Here is a 17,075-nt window from a genome sequence, read left to right on the forward strand (position 1 = left end):
ATGACTACGTGTGAGTGAGCACGTTACTTCCTGGGGTCAGGAGACATATGAATAGGGCTAATGACCATCACGTAGATCATTTCATAATTTGACTACATTTGTAATTAAATGTAAATACTACAGGTGTGAAATCGAGACCAATGTTAATACAACTTACCTTGACTAACGTTTCCAATGCACTAACATAACTTTTTTCTGACTCCAGTAAATTGTTGATGACTTGCTTCTTGATCTCCTGTAATCATAAATGAACATTAAACTCTATTAGAACTACAATAGTGACCAATGTGTTGTGGAGTACTCACGGTAAACATGATGCGAAGGTTTTTGCTGATTGGGCATCAAATGTAACCATACAATGTACTTTAATATACAATGTAATTCTTATCAATGTATAATTATTAACAAAACAGGCAACAGATGTACTTTTTCTTTGTTTTCTAACCAACCAGAGTGAACCTTAGAATGTGCTTCATATCACTTGCTATGAAGCAAAAGGTGATGAAGATAACCAAAATTTGGCTATTTGACTTTGAAGACTTCAAAGGTCAAAGGTCAAGTCTTAAAAGAAAGCTTACATTTGACAATAGAGTGTAGGCACTTGAATGGAGTCACTTCATATTACACCGCCAAAGTTTATTATGACGCATATTGTGAAATTTAATAACAAATATGGCCACCATTCATATATTTGGGCATAATACAAAGTGACATGCATATGTCTCACATAGCATGTTACCTTTGTGCCAGGTTTGGTTGAAATTGGTTGGTGCATGCCAGACATATGAGGGTGAACACATGTTGGAACCCAATGTAATAACCCCACTCCGGGTGATGCTGTTGGGGGCTTAAAACATTCTTGCATACCTGCATGCAAATGAGTCCATGTTTGTTTCTTGTACACAAAATCATGTGATTCCACAGTATAATTTTTACGGAAATTCATTACTTCAGATAAGCAGATGTAATAATGAACAGAACCCCATTCCCTGCGACTTAAAGTATGGGTACTCAGGGATACATGCACTCACATTTGCAGTGTTTTCTGCTGTACTTTCATTCATTACACTTGTGAAAGTACAACTGTAGAGAATGCTACAAACATGTGCAAACACCCCAAGTATGTATGCCACAGTTGCACTGAGGTATCATCGGGTTCTGTCATAATATTTACCCATATCTTCAATATTACCTGACTTTATGACAGTTTTGATAGAATAACGTAAGGCTACTTCTTTTTGGCAAAAGTTACATAAAGCATATCAGAGTATGAAGACAACAGTAAGCATGAAGGAGATACTGATTTTATCCACAAAAATCACCATCTACCAATTAGAACAACATGTGAGACAGATGGAACCTACATGTACATGTATGCTATTATTATCTTGGCATTATGGCTACTGTAATTAAAAATATGTCCTCAACCTCAAAATGTGTTGTTTTTAAGCTGCCTTTTCTATTCATTACCATTTGTAGGTGTTTTCCACTTCAGAAGCTATAGGGGGGATCTGAAAACTAACACCTTGGGTTGTCTATGGCTGAGTGGTCAAACAACGTCACTCTTACCATTGCAGTTATGGTTTGAGCCACCATCTTGGCTAATTTGATTAAAATTTGCTACGCTATAAGTCAGAAGAATGTCGTTAAGTTTGGTGCTATCAAACAAGACAGGGTTTTCCCATATACTCCAGTTTCCATCCGTATTAACACTGAGGGTGGCCTATACTGGAGTTCTTGGGAGACAAATTATGAAAAACGATCCTCTTCTACCGAGGGGAGGGGGGGGGGGGGTATTTGTTTATATACAAAAAACTACAAGCTGGGAAAAACAGATTTGAAGAATTATTCAATATATATGAAGATTATTATCATTTTATAAAAATAGGTTTACTTCCAACAGTTTGTTCTGAAAACAAAGATGCTAGTTTTACATAAAACCCAATTCACAAACCCTTACATCATAAAATCGTAGTGACACCTAATTAAACAAGTTCCTGTACATCATACGAGTATTCGCAAGTTTCTAAATTTGGTCAGTTTACACATCATGACCAAACACTTTGTTGTTTTCGCAGCAAATCGAACACTGGACAGCAGACTGAAAGGAGACACCCACTTACCCCTTCCAGTGAAGACACAGGAGGGTCACTAACAAACACCAATTCTTCATCTGAACTAAAACACATTTTTTCTTCCAATTCCGCCATGTCTCATGATGAAACTGATGAACCCCTGCTGATATAACTATTGTCGTATAACTAATGGCAAGACCTTTCCTTCCCAACATACATTTTCTCACTAATTACCCCTTAGGGAAGTCACCCTGGAAACCATCTAAACACACAGTCGTGACTTCAGTAACAAAAGGCACGGCCTTAATTTTCAAATTACAACACGTTTCATTTTCACAAATTTATTCGCATTACAAATACTAAATATTGAATTATTATCATCACCTTGCACATTAAAAGATAATTGTTAGCTAATTATTAGGCCAAAGAAAAATAATTGTGTGTTTCCAATAATGCATAATTTCAAAACAGGGCGGGCAGGTAGGGAATTTTTTATTTTTCATTAGGCAAGACAACCCTGTTGGTGTTGTTAGGGTTTTTCTTCTTTCTTCTTCTTCTTTCCCTCTGATATGCAGGCGACATTGTGTGCTACATTGTATTCTGCCATGTTGTCTTGATCACAAGACGATATTAATGTCATCAAATCTCACTATTTCTCTAATGACTTTGCAAAATTAAAAAAAATTAAAATTACCTAAATGTTACAAAGATGTAGGGTCGGCAGTGAAAAACTAGGTTGGGTCAGGTTACTGGAACCAAACAATTATTGGGGGGGGGGGGATTATATGAGTAAAGATATTACAACTTTAAAGGGATAATTTGCAATCCCGGTCACTGTCTTGACACTTCCAACATGTATCAAGCCAACACTTTCTCAAATACAGTCCCAAAAACAACTATTTTCAACAATACAGTGACAGATTTCTTTCCAGTGCAGAAAGGTCGAATTTGCACAGTGCTATGCAAGGCAGATACGACCTTACTGCACTGACATGACAATATATATACAATACTGCAGCATAATCTTAATAATGAGCATAATCTTAATCCGGCCCCAATTTATATGCAGATTAGGCATCTAAGTATTCCATTGGACATTGTAACAACACAGGTGTTAATGTGTTTATATACAAATGAAGTGTGTGTAACAGGTTTATGCCAGAAGTCTGAGTTGCTAAATTCATCCTGGGAAAATTAGCCTGTTTATGGCAGGCAACTAACAGTACTCAGTCTATCTCTCATACTATGCTTGTTGTGAGAATGTGAAAATGGTAATTACAATTTGGACATGTGTGCCTATTAGCCCGAATGCAATCATGACATTAATCAAATGACGTCATTATGTAAGTGTACACCCAATAACCTGATTGCAACCATGTTATTCAAATGAAGACATTATGTAAATGTACACCCAATAACCTGATGACAACCATGACGTTATTCAAATGAAGTCATTATGTAAATGTACACCCAATAACCTAATTACAACCATGAATGAAGTCATTATGTAAGTGTAATCCAATAACCTGATTACAACTATGAGTATGACAACATTATTCAAATGAAGTCATTGTGTAAGTGTACACACATAGAAGAGATGAACACAGGAGTTAACCCATGAAGCATGTGAAGTGTGCATCATTGTCGCAAACCACGGCCTCTTTTATGGCTCCATCCAAAACGTACAGTCCAGAGGCACTATTTCGCAGCGTCACGGAAGAAATAACAGCTCTGGTTTCCGAAAATGGTATGCATGTGATAATTTACATGTACTTACAAGTGTGGCATGAAAGATACACTGAGCACCACTAGTGCTGTAAAAATGTGCTTTTTGTGTGCGATAGAGTAGACTTTTGCTGATCTGCATTGTCTATACTTCGAGTTTGCGCTCACTTTTGAAGTTTTGATTACTAAAGCGAGTTTATCATATAAAAGTGTGTGGATAAGTATTGATAAGCTAGCAACTCAATGTCCACAAATATGCATGAGGCTCTACACCTGCGAGGTGAATTAGATTGAGAATAGACAACTAAGTATTCACTTTGGTATGTATCTTTTCATATTTATGATGAAAATTATGCATATTGTTCACCAGGAGTTAGGGAGTATCACGATTAAACCATTTGACACGCTACAATCAACACGACCATATCTTCATTCTACATATTTAGGATCTTTCACATGCTCTCAAAAGGTAGCAACCATCGCCGGATTTATTAACCCTGATAGTTCTTGCATGATCTCATTTATAACTCTATCATTCGTTCAAAGACAAAAGTCTATTGTTATGTTTAATGTTAAGTTAAATCACGTGCCATACCTTACTGCAATGGCATACACATCACGAGGTGTTTACATAAATACTTCACATGGTGTGTTTGACTGATGAAATAAGGAGCACTTTGACAGCAAGTAACTGAGTGACAACATTACACTTGGGGTATTTTACAGCCTACAGATGTTTTCGATCTTGTCATATTTGAAACTTATCCCTTCATTTTCAACTATTGGACCATTTTGATTTGATGAAAGTGACTAATCCCTTGATAGTTTTTTTTTTCTTGATAAACAAAAGTAAAAATTGAGACATAAGCACTGAACCTCCAACGCCATAAAATGGCGATTCCAGAGACTGGCGAATCTTTCTGCTACATAAGCAAGATCATATACATTCCAGAACAATTCAAAGCAAGAAATTAGAACTTGATTGTAACATATGGCCCACACCTGTTGAAAGAGGCAATACACTACTGTATATTAACCCCCCTAATACAAAGGTATCTAGTAACTACAAACCCTTCACTGAGAAACAAACACTGATTCACTCCCAGCTGTGGACAATTACATTTTGAGGGGACAGAAAATGAAAAGTAGTTGACATGGTGAGAGTAAAGTATGCGAATATATGTATGTGCATGTGTATTTGCCGAGTGTTGGCTGATAAGAATGGACTCTGTGTTGTTTATAAGGACACAGGTGTACATATGCCCCCTGTGTGGTCACCTTAACACTGGGGTTAGTGTGCTTAGTGGGACAAATGCAAACAGATAGACAATTTAAGTATGGAAACACCAGTTACAATGAGGGGGTGGAAAAAAGAGGCCATGTGTAGTTAGGGTCACACAGAAACCACATTGTCATGATATTAGTCTCGTAAAGGCCCAGTCTGGATTTGGACTAAAAGTTTAGATGTGAAAACAGCTGTTGTGTTAAGCTATAGAAAAAGTTGGTCCAGAAGAAAAGAGTGATTGATTCTGTTTTTTTTTATCCTTATGGTTTCACTGATCAAATATCTCTGGTGACACTCATAGTAGAACCTGGGATAGAAACCCTGGCCTTTAACAGCAATGCTGGGTCTAGTCTGGTTTATGTATAAAAGAATGGAACAATAAAACAAACTTAGACGACAGACAAACAATTACAAGTATATATGTACTGACACTGTCTTTGTGAAAGAGTCACGGGTAAGTAGGTAACCTAGACTGTACCTGAATTTCCCAGTCATTCCACTAAGACATTTCTCCATCAAAATTATAGTACAATTGTACTGAAACCTACATTAAAGTTTTACTAGATTTCCTCCATTTTGATACCCAGTTTCTCAACCTTAGCGTAACCACTGGTTACCAATTCATATTGTAACATTTACAATGTTTTGTACAATAATGGAAACGTGGCAAAATGAGTATTTCTTACTAAATTTCCCATTCTGAATAAACACGGGTACAAAAACATTGGCCTGGACTCTGACTCTGAACGAGATTACATGACATACTGGCAGTCACGAACACAGGAATGGATACGAGAGTGGCCAAGAATCCATCCTGTGAGATGTGAAAGTATTTATTTTGTTGCACAAACATTTTACTGGAAACACAATTTTTTCACAATTAGGCACCTCTTTATTTGGGCAGAAAATGTTGGCTACTGTGCAGAGTTTCAGGTATGATCCCATATGAGTGACATAAGGGGCCCTGTCACTATGAGTCAAAGACAAGTAGTGAAGGAACCCTTAAGTTGGGCATAATTTTCCTGCTGAATGAAGATAAATATTGGCGGATATTATAATCATACCAAAGCGAAATTTTTTGAAGAAATGGCGAAAATGTGATTCTGAAAGTGTTGACTTGTACATTGAGCACTGCAGAACCACTAATGAGGACATGTCCTGTCATGATGCAGAATGACCTGGGTTTGCCATATTTGTTGTTCGAACAGTTACAACTTGGCTCACATGTGGTGTAACAGAATACAAAATGTCTTGATCTATACCATATTCAGCTCATTTGCTAAACTTATTCCACTGCAAGTATTCAATTACTACAATATCAAAGGAGATGATATTGACATTTAATTAACTCCCATTTTTCATCACCTTCACCCCAGAAAGTAGGTCAGTTTGACTATCCCCTCCCAATCAACGCTGGAGTCTAATCTCTGGAGTTACCAGGAAGCCTGTCTTTCACTCTTTTCACTACCCCAGATACTGTTAAAAGCATTTTAGAGTCTTTTAGTTACCGCTGTTTACTTTGCTATATTTGATGTTTACCACCGGTAGATCAAATTACATAAAATATTGGACTTGAAATTCAAGAAACCTGGCATGTAAATTTTGTTATTTTATGTCCAATATATCATGCATGGGAGCTACACTAGGCTAGTGCAGCCTTCAGGTTTCTTGAATTTCAAGTCCAATATTTTATGTAATTTTATCTACAGCAACTGAAATTTCTTCAAACTGTTTTGTCAGATATAACGACTTACCTGTAATACTGTACACACTAAGCAGTATATTGAATCACCCGTGGGTAAATTTTTTTATTTTAATATATTTTTTTTCATGTGTAAATGTCCTGTTTCAGGTAGTTACGTCTTCCATTCTTTTCCATATAGTCTCTGTGTTATTGGTTTCTTCCCATCAGATGTACAGCCATTACAGATTGGAAGAACAGTTTTATATTATCTCTTTAAGTTGATGTCAGTTTCCGCAGCCACTATTTCTGGCAAGACTTCACAATTTACGTGATTTTATTATTTTTTTCTCAAATATAAAGTTTTGAGTCAGCAGTGAAAAACTAGGTGGGGTCAGGTAACTGGAACCAAACAGTTTATTTCTTTAGGCCTAAATGTATTTGTGTAGCTAGTACACACAGTAGGGTACAATATATCCTATTGATTTTTTGGGTCTTTACCCAAAAATCAATGCCTTCAATGAATCACAATGTCAACTTATTACTATACTACTTGCCCAAGGACTTTTTTTTAAAGCCATTCAGAAACAAATATTATTCATGAGTTCATGTTGTTGGCTATAGTAAAAGTATTTTTGAACCAATCGTTATTTTGAAGAAAAAAAAATGCATGTTTACGAAAAATACTCTATAAATCCTATTAATTTTCATCCATTCAAATTTGAAAACAATATTCATTAACAAATTTTGTAGGCCATATCAAAATATAATTTTAATTTCTGATAAATTTTGAACCACTCCTGCAGATGATGAAACTTTGAAGACTTCACCATACACACTGTCAAATCCATCTGTTCCTTTGGAAAGACAGTGGATGAAACTGTAAAGTGCTTTAAGTAATTCGGGGACAGCTGTCCATAAAATAATATAAATATTATATAGTTTACGCACAGCTGGCCCACCAAGATTTCCAATAAATTGCCTACTGTAGTAAATCAATTGTTGAATTTCATCTACCGACTTCTATCGACTGACTTTTTCTCCTGATATTTGTGATGGCATACAAGATGTATACAAGATGTATGCCAGGTTTCTGAATTCTAGTAGCCTGATTACAACCTACGTGTGTCATTACACTAGCGAACATTCAATTTCTTGGTCGACACCTTGATTTCCACTCCACATACATGTATGCACATACAAGAAAACAAGTCGACCTACTTGTTCGATTTTCATCGTTTAATATGAGGTAAAAATTGCTATTATAGGTTCCTGAGAATTTCAAGTCCAGTACATTCAAGGATCATAGTGCAACAGCTGTCTCAAAATTTACCGATAATTTGATCGATGTAGTAAATGAATCATTAAACTTCCTGTATCCATTTGACTTTTCCTCTAAATAGTCTCATTAGTGTACAAGCAGAACTACTGTATTAAGTACGACTATCTCTGTGCTAAGGTCAAGTAAATTAGAAAGTGAAAAAGCAGTTCCCTAGCCACCGAAGGTTACATGCATTGGCAGCACACTACATCATAGACTGTATGTATCAACTCTGGAACTCAATACAGGCTGTACAAAAATGCCATTTGACTAGTCTCACTCTTTTCATTTCACCATCTGTTCCTTTTCCACCCCAGTGTCATCTCCCTGTTTCGCTTTTGCCCTCTAAACATTCACAAACTCATAAAGTTTGTTTAATTTACGTTCCCTAATTCACTCATATTATTTTCATGTTACCACGAATCTAGTAAATTAGGGATCAACTTTTGATCTGACTGCAGCCCCCCACTCAAAAGGCAATAAACTGACAGTCGGAAGTGATCTATCAGATCTGGTGTAACACCCAGTAAAAATGTTGAACAGCTGATTTTACTTGATGACAAATATGGGGCAAGACAACAGCATGCTGAAATCATCAAGAAGTGTCCTGCATCCTCTCATGAATTTTAAGCATGCTGGTGAAATCAGAAATTTGAGTGTTATTTATGCCCTACATTTCAAATAACGAATACCTTGTCTTTATTCATATTTCAATAACTAGTTTTATTTTTGAAATTTATGACAACCTCCGCTAACTTTTTAGCCTACCTGTAGACTTGAACGACTATCGCTACTATATTCCGCCATCCTAACTGAAATTTTCAATATCGTTCCAAGTCTATTCTGACAACCATTCAGAGCTAGCCTCAAATGGCATTCCTATGTACAGCGTGATTGGTCGAATACATAATTGGACATATTTAAATCATGCAATTAGGCCACATGATGAATCCATAATTAGATGTCAATCACCCACGTATGTCGATTCTATTCATATTTACGTGAATGATTTACACAAGTTATGTGTATATATAGCAATGCTTAAATACTAGCTCGGGATCCTTGTCCTGGTAGACTTGGGAATGGAGCAAAAATTTAAAAAACTCAAAATGTCAGCACCTCCAACATGATTTCAATTGCAACCTGTTACTGTATCACTTTTGGATAAAACAGACCTCTATTTAACATGTGCAATGTCTAATTATTGGAACTTTATACCCTTCTCAGTCAATAAATTGCTGGTTTTCTGATAAAAAATTAAACTTCAGTTACAGCTACTGAGCCTAGTGGAGCTTTAATGTTTATACATTACATTGGTAGAAACTCTAAACTGTACTTTTAAAGGGACATAGGCCACATCTGACTTTAAAATAATTAAAGTCAGAAGTAAACTTTGAACCATTGTTTTATTAAAACTCTCCAAATTAAAAAGATTCAAAAATAATTGGTTCAAAACTCCCACAAAAGCAAAAGTCAATGATTCAAATCCATTGCTCAGTTTTTCTAGCGGAGACAGAAACCAATTTCAAACCGATTTAACAGAATCAATTCAGTTTGATTCGGTTTTGAATCAATTCAGGTGGGGACAAGACTTACAGGTAAGCATGAATTTTTCCCCCCCAGGGATGATATCAATCAACGACAGCCAACACCTGTCAATTCTGCATACATGTCATGTTTATTGGTGATCACATATCTTATTACGTGCCGTATTTCACATGCATTTTTGTGTTCACAAGACACTTTGCACAATCTTGTGTATCATTTACGAGTTTATGAATATGTTCATTGATGCGAGTCACTACGTAAGTGTGAAACCCTAGCTGATGTTGTTTCAGTCAGTACATTTAATCCGATAAGCTTATTTTCATGTCAGTTTTAGCTACACAAACGTTTAACTAATCGGTTGTGCTTAAAATTAAATGGTGACTCTTTTCAAACACACAACAGAATACCCATACAGAATATACCATTAAAGTAGTAAGTGCCCTGCAAATGACTTTTGCTGTCACCTTCTTGAAGAAAATGCAATCCCATTCCAAGCTGAAATTTGGGGTAAAAATCAAGGGTCCTCATCTGAATTGTTGAAGTAGAAGTCAAAATGATACCAAAATTTAGTCGCTTTAGAATCCAATATGGCCACCAAATACTGTACTAACGCTATGGGAAAATAAAAGATTGCCAATTTCTTTGAAAACAAGATGGTGAACTGCCAAATTCCTTCGATAATTCAAAAGGATCAGAAACAAGCTTTCATAATGGAAAGAATTCTGAGATTTTATGATCTTTCATTTTCAGGAAAATTAGTCCTTTAGGCACAAATTCTATGTAATATACTTTTGTCACAGGAGATGTAGTAGCAGGGTCAAAGGTCACACAATTGGGATTGTACAAATGTAGGTGTCTTGTGCACATGTCAAAACTATCTGCTCGTGTTTGAAGAAGAAACTCCTGAACTAACTGTGTTTTTCACAAAAATCTGGGAGTCATCCTAGGCATGGGTATACATACATGTACATGCCAACTTTGCATTCATTCTCCAGTCAGAGATTGTAGAAACAATTTGTTCTGATAGTTGATTACTACCTGCTATCTCAGTCCCTATTACCTTAACATTTTTGTCATATAACTTTTTCACCATTACTGTAGTTGACAAAAGCTTACATAACCCTTGGCAGCTACATATAATGATTGAAATATATTGGATGTCAACTGATTGAAACAGTAATCATAACCCTATTCTAGATTTAGAATGTGATAAAGACATGTTCATGTCTTTCAAAGAATCTTTTGTCTTTGATGTTATTTTAAAAACATGTACGTGCATAATCTTTGTCTATACAGGTTGGTTGAATAACAAATTGACAAGGCTAGCATAAGTAACTTTGCATTATAAAGGACCCTAGTATTTGGCTTCGATCATTATGACTTATGTTTCAACAAAATTCGAAGCCTCCAGGGAAAATAGTAAAAACTGTTTAAAATGGCCAAATGACGTCATGGCCATCTTTCATGATCAAAACAGGCAAAAACCTGAAAACAAAACATCATATAATAGCTATGAACACGTAGCTGTTATTTCAGTCTTTGCTAACACCTTGACAAATGTACATCATTATTCATACAAAACTGTTTCTTGTTATTCACAATGATGATTGAGATATGTCATTGTTGTTTGAGTTGAGTTTGGTTGTCGTGGTTACAAGGGATGACGATTATACTAAAGATGACCATTTCACATTGAGCGCATGATATTTCAATTTGCGTAACGTTGAATTAAATGATCAATTTGAATCAGTTGCTAGCTATAAAAATATTTCAGTTTATTAATGATTCATACATGTACATGTATGGTGCTCTACAGACGTGCATATTTAAATGTTATTCCCCAATATTTTTCTTTGTTCAGCCAAGGAAAATACGAGTGACCGAAGGGGCCTTTGTCACTACTCGTCTAGTGACTCGTAATGGCAACCCTTAGGTCACAAGTATTTTCCAGCTGAATGAAGAAAAATATTGGAGAATAACATAATTATATCAGTGCCAGTAATATCAAAGAAAAATTGGGGAAATTAATGGCAATTTTGAACGTTTTGACTCATATTTTGAACAGAGCAGAACCAGTGACAAAGACACATGTTGTCGTGACGTAGAACGACCAGAGTATATATTCCATATTTTTTGTTCAACTCGGCTCGTGCATGGTACATGTATAATGGTACATGTATAATACCCATGTTAGTTTACTCTTGAACATATATATGTATAGTATAGAATAGTGTGTGTGTGTATATATATATATATATATATATATATATATATATATATATATATATATATATATATATATATATATATATATATATATATATATATATATATATATATATAATCAAAGTGGGTTGGTTGGAACTTGAGGTGCTTGGTTGTAACTCCGAGTTTCACGCCCTGCTTACCCAAGCATCGAGCACTCTATTCTACGAGTTTGATACTATTTACTATATATATATATATATATATATATATATATATATATATATAATTTATCAGTGAAGTAATTTCAGTTTCATGCTGATTTATTTTGGTAAAAAAAACTATTTTGGCTAAATTAAAACTAAACTACATTTATAGCCAGAATGCATATGTTCGCAATACTTGTACTTGTATAACACAGGTTTCACTGACTTCAATAGTTACCTTGTGTCCCAAACAGTTCAAAGAATTATTCTTCTGAAGTAAATCTGGTGCTTTTATTTTCAAATATTCATTGAATTGCCAAGAATGGACACTCCTCAAGGGATTAACCCAATCGGCTTGGCGATTCTTTTTTGAAATTCAAATTCTCATTCCAAAATAAATCAGAGTATGTGAAATAGACTGGAAGGAATAAACACTGTTACAAATATTCACGACAAACTTTAATCTCATATGGAAATGATTACATGTAGTAACCATCTTGTTTAAATCCCTTCTGGGAATTCATTTTCTGTTAATTATAAAATCTCACATCGCTAGGTTTGAAAAATACAAATTATACTTACAACCCTTTTCATTTTAGCGTTCACTGGCTCTGTTTCATTCAACTATGTAGAAAACCAATAAGAAACTGGACATGCTATACTTTAAGATAGCGAAAGAATACAGTTTCTTGCAACATTTTGTCTAAATCAAATTATATAAAGTGCCATCATGTAGACATCAAATACATATGTCAAAACACTGGCGCCTGTATGTCTGCATCTAGTTGCATGGTTCATTTCATTTAGACAAAATGTAGCAAGAAATTGGGATTTTGCTATCTCAAAATGTATAATGTACAGTTTCCTGCATGGTTGTATCAAACAGAGCCAGTGAACACTAACATGAAAGGGGCTGTACCATTCTCGTTTAGAGAAAACTCTAATACCAATAGAGTCAAACAATTGAGAATCAAATTTCCAAAAATGTATGACAAGTTATTCCCAAAAATTTAGTCGTAAATTTTCCATTCTCCTGAAAATGTTTTCCTTTATATAAATGTCATACTCATAGTCTGTCCCTGTGAGTACATGTATGTTTTGTATCAAATTCATGAGTGAGTTTGCCTTCCTTCCATTACGCCATGCCATGTATATGCTGTTGAATTTGTCTTCGTACCATTGATTGATTGCATTTTTTCACATTTATCTATTTTCTAAAGAGCTTCTTCAATTGACAACATTTGAAAGTGCTGTATACATTACACCATGTATGCTGTAAAAAATGCTTGTGAATGCATACAAGCATTTGACATTGTCAGCAGTGAGTACCTCAGTGATCTGATAATGGAGACACTCCTTTTTCTAGTGCTATTTCAAATTCCTCACAATTTTGTGAACTTATTGGATTTGGAGGTGGGTTTATCAGGCAGTCTACTTGGCCTCTGGTAATGTTAGCCTTTAATGGCTATATACATGTTTATTCAGGGAGCTGCAAACTCGGGGATTTGGAGGAGATAACAGCACTATATAGAGCTGCTATGGGGATGATTGTTGATAAAATATATGGACATTCAGACTACGCTGGCAAAGACATTAATGGCTCAAGTAAGGTCTGAGTGAATAAACAGTCTTTAAGCTATTATATACTGATAGTGTTTTTACAAATATAGGTTGGGGAACCCTGGTTACATAAATGGAGAATCAATCAATAATGCAGTTTCCCACACATTTCTGCCCCGATTTTGTTTGGGGATCTTGATAAAAGGACTGGGGAACTCGTATGGGTTTTTACACATTTCTGCTATAATTTTGTGAAGCAACTTGAGAACTTGGGTAGGTTTTACATATTTCTACATGTACCCCAAATTTGTTTAGGACTCTCAGTAAAGTGACTTGAGAACTCGGTTACGTTTTATGAAAATTCTGCCTCAATTTCATTTGGGAATCTCAATAAAGTGACTGAGGAACTCAGGTAAGCTTTTACCTACTTGAATACCACCCTCAGCAAAAACATTGACTGATTATTGAGAAAGCTGGTAAATCCATCAGACATGAGTTTAGGAAGTCCTGGAAGGTAAAATCTGACAGCTTTTCACATCCAAGTTGTGATTTACCATTTAGTAATGTGTAGGTCACTATTAGTGACTTTACATCATTCTAGCTGGCTTGCACTTTGTGTACCTATGCCCTGCCTACAACTCTAGCTTTACATTATGTTTAAAAAAAAAAAAATCACGTACAAAATGTATGAAAATTAATGTTCATGGATGAATATGAATATTTTTTGACTTTGCAAGTAGAAAATTTCAATTGTAAGTGCAAAATGTACCACATTGTCGCATATTATATTATATAGTACATGTGGCATACATGAACAAACAAATCAGAATTTATTCACATGAAAAGAAAAGAAATGAAAGTACAAACATCTCGTCAGACAAAAGTAAACAACAAATCTGACTCACAAAATGCTTTTGGGTAGGCTAGACACAGGAAAATAGTTTAAGTAAACTAAATCAAGTCTAGACACATTGATAATAGCAAAAATAAAGCTTTTTGACATTTAACCTTGAAGGTCACATGTCAAGGTCAAAATGCCATTTGAACATAAATTCACACTACACAATATGGTTTAGACATCATGCTCTGTGAAATTGTTTTTTCAGGTTTGGCAAAAGTTGTCAGGATTAAAATAAATACGCAAATTTATAGTGATACTACACAATATGGTTTAGACATCAAATTTGAGTACATCTGTAAAACTATCTGTTCTTAAAATTTGGCCAAAGTTGTTAGGATTAAATACACAAATGAAAACTGAATGGTCTCAACAGAACTCAACTAAAAAAAAAAATTGGTCGTGCTGAGTACAGACATACAAATATGTAGAGTGCAATGAACCTGTTGAGATGTACAAATAAGTCGTACACATATCATAAAAACTTGTAGGATTTCACAATCTTTCTTATTGGCCATGAATTTCTTCTCATCTGTGTTTATTACATGTCTTACATTACATCCCATGGCCAGAGTCTCTATTGAATAATCCTTACAAGTACAATAGCAATAAATCTAAATGTCCTTTCTAAAAATTTAATCTCATCAGAGTTCAAAGACCTCCTGTTCTTTGATGAAATTGTGTTCTCATTGTCGACATACACGTAACTGTCGCAACTGTAATAACCTGCTGCAACTTTTTTGAAGTTTAGTATATCTTTATGTTAGACATGGCCAAATCAGCTCTCAAAAGTCAAAATACGGTAAAAATCTGCAACCAAATATTTTTACAGATAAGCTGTGTGGAAACTGCTTTTTGTATTACTAATACTATGATTTGGAGACCAGCATCGACACCTGATCATGTCACATGATCTTGAACCTGGGTTGGTCAGTTTTATTTGAAATTCTAAATTTTTATCAAATAATCTAATAACGACTACAAACTGTTGTAAATTATTCGATCTGAATCACAATATGCTTATATACTGTACAAATAATGAACTGCTGAGGGAAGAACATGTCTATTACAGCTTTTGTAATAATATTCTATTGAACTTGGTGCACAAATGTCTGCATTAATGGCATATGAACAATGTAAATAAGGATGTGTAGAATCAAACTACTCGTGTCGTATTATAACACGCAAGACCGACTTTTTAAAAGCATGGCTGATTTTGAAGTGATGCTAGACAGGTGTACACTGACTGAATAATGAATAGAGAACCTACAATAAAAACATTGATGTGTTTGTACCTTCAAAGTAACAACATTAAAATGTAATCTTATTATCAAAAATTTCTTTCACTCAACCGTCCACAAAGACTGCCCAAGTTATCATCCACCTTTTGATCAATATCCATGAATATGACACGATTTACGTGCTCAAAGATTACTATAACAGATTCCGTTTTTTTATGAATGCAATAAAAAAGCACTTTCTGATAGAACGTTTACCGAGCAGTTTGATACAGTATGTGACTACTACTAATGGTGGCATTAAATATTGAATTTACCTCAAATGCATAAAAATGTATTATCAATCTCGTCTGGAGGACCAGTAATACTAGCCTAAGACTGTAGACAATTGTAATTTTAAGCCGGACTACAGAAATAACATGTTCTTTTTTTAACCAGCTGATAAGTCCAACTTCTATATATTTGGTATTCTGATAGATTTAACGGTCCAATTTCCCATACTATATAGCAACATCACTTTAAGTGTTGTACAATGAAGTGGTCTTAGCATGGATTTATAGTACATGTATGACCGTACAAGCCATTGCACTTTCTCAACTCCCTAGGAACCATATAAATCTTGCTGCACTAGACACTATGGCGTTACCCATTACATAGTCTAGGGTAGACATGTTCATTCATACTACATGTATAAATGTCAGCTGCATATGCTTGTAGCCCTAGCCCTCCCCTTCCCCCAAAAAAGAACATTTATTTCCATTCGACGTCTCAATTACTATTCAATGTCAAAACCTTTCACTGAAAACATGAACTACAGAGAAGAAAATATGTAAATCCTAAAAATGTGCAATAAGGATATATCAAGATATGAATATCAAAGCTTTATACTGTCTCCCCCCCCCAACAATCACACCCTGACAATTTCAGTATGTTGAGTGTAATGAATACAATGTACATATCCACTCAATTAGGATATACAGCCCCCTCCCCCTCCCCAACAGTGACACCCTGACAATGATAATACTAATGTTCAAAGAATTTGAGGTAATGAATGTACATGTATATTCACCCAACTGGGGTATACAACCCCCCTCCCCCACCCCCAACCCCACCCCCACCCACCCACCAAACAATCACATCCTGACAATTTCAATATTACTGTTCAAAGAGTTTGAGGTAATGAATACATATTCACTTAACTAGGGCTGACGTGAGTCTTTAAAAGTTTAATAAGTTCCCATTATGTCTGTTATTAACTTGAGATGGAATCAAGGTCAATAACATGGCATGTTTTACTTTTTTGGAGTGGAATTACGCACCTACAAGGTCAGAA

General features: G+C 35.1%; 1 protein-coding gene across 1 annotated transcript in view; it reads right to left on the reverse strand.

Moving 5' to 3' along the window:
• LOC144439179 (rho guanine nucleotide exchange factor 17-like) overlaps nucleotides 1-17,075 on the reverse strand; it is a 106,404-nt gene that overhangs the window by 48,908 nt on the left and 40,421 nt on the right. Inside the window, exon 2 of the mRNA XM_078128450.1 lies at nucleotides 158-235. Coding sequence (XP_077984576.1) covers nucleotides 158-235 — 78 coding nt within the window. The remainder of the gene's footprint in view (nucleotides 1-157; nucleotides 236-17,075) is intronic.

This window comes from Glandiceps talaboti, chromosome 8, assembly GCF_964340395.1.
Source record: "Glandiceps talaboti chromosome 8, keGlaTala1.1, whole genome shotgun sequence".
In the NCBI taxonomy this organism is placed as follows: Eukaryota; Metazoa; Hemichordata; class Enteropneusta; family Spengelidae; genus Glandiceps; species Glandiceps talaboti.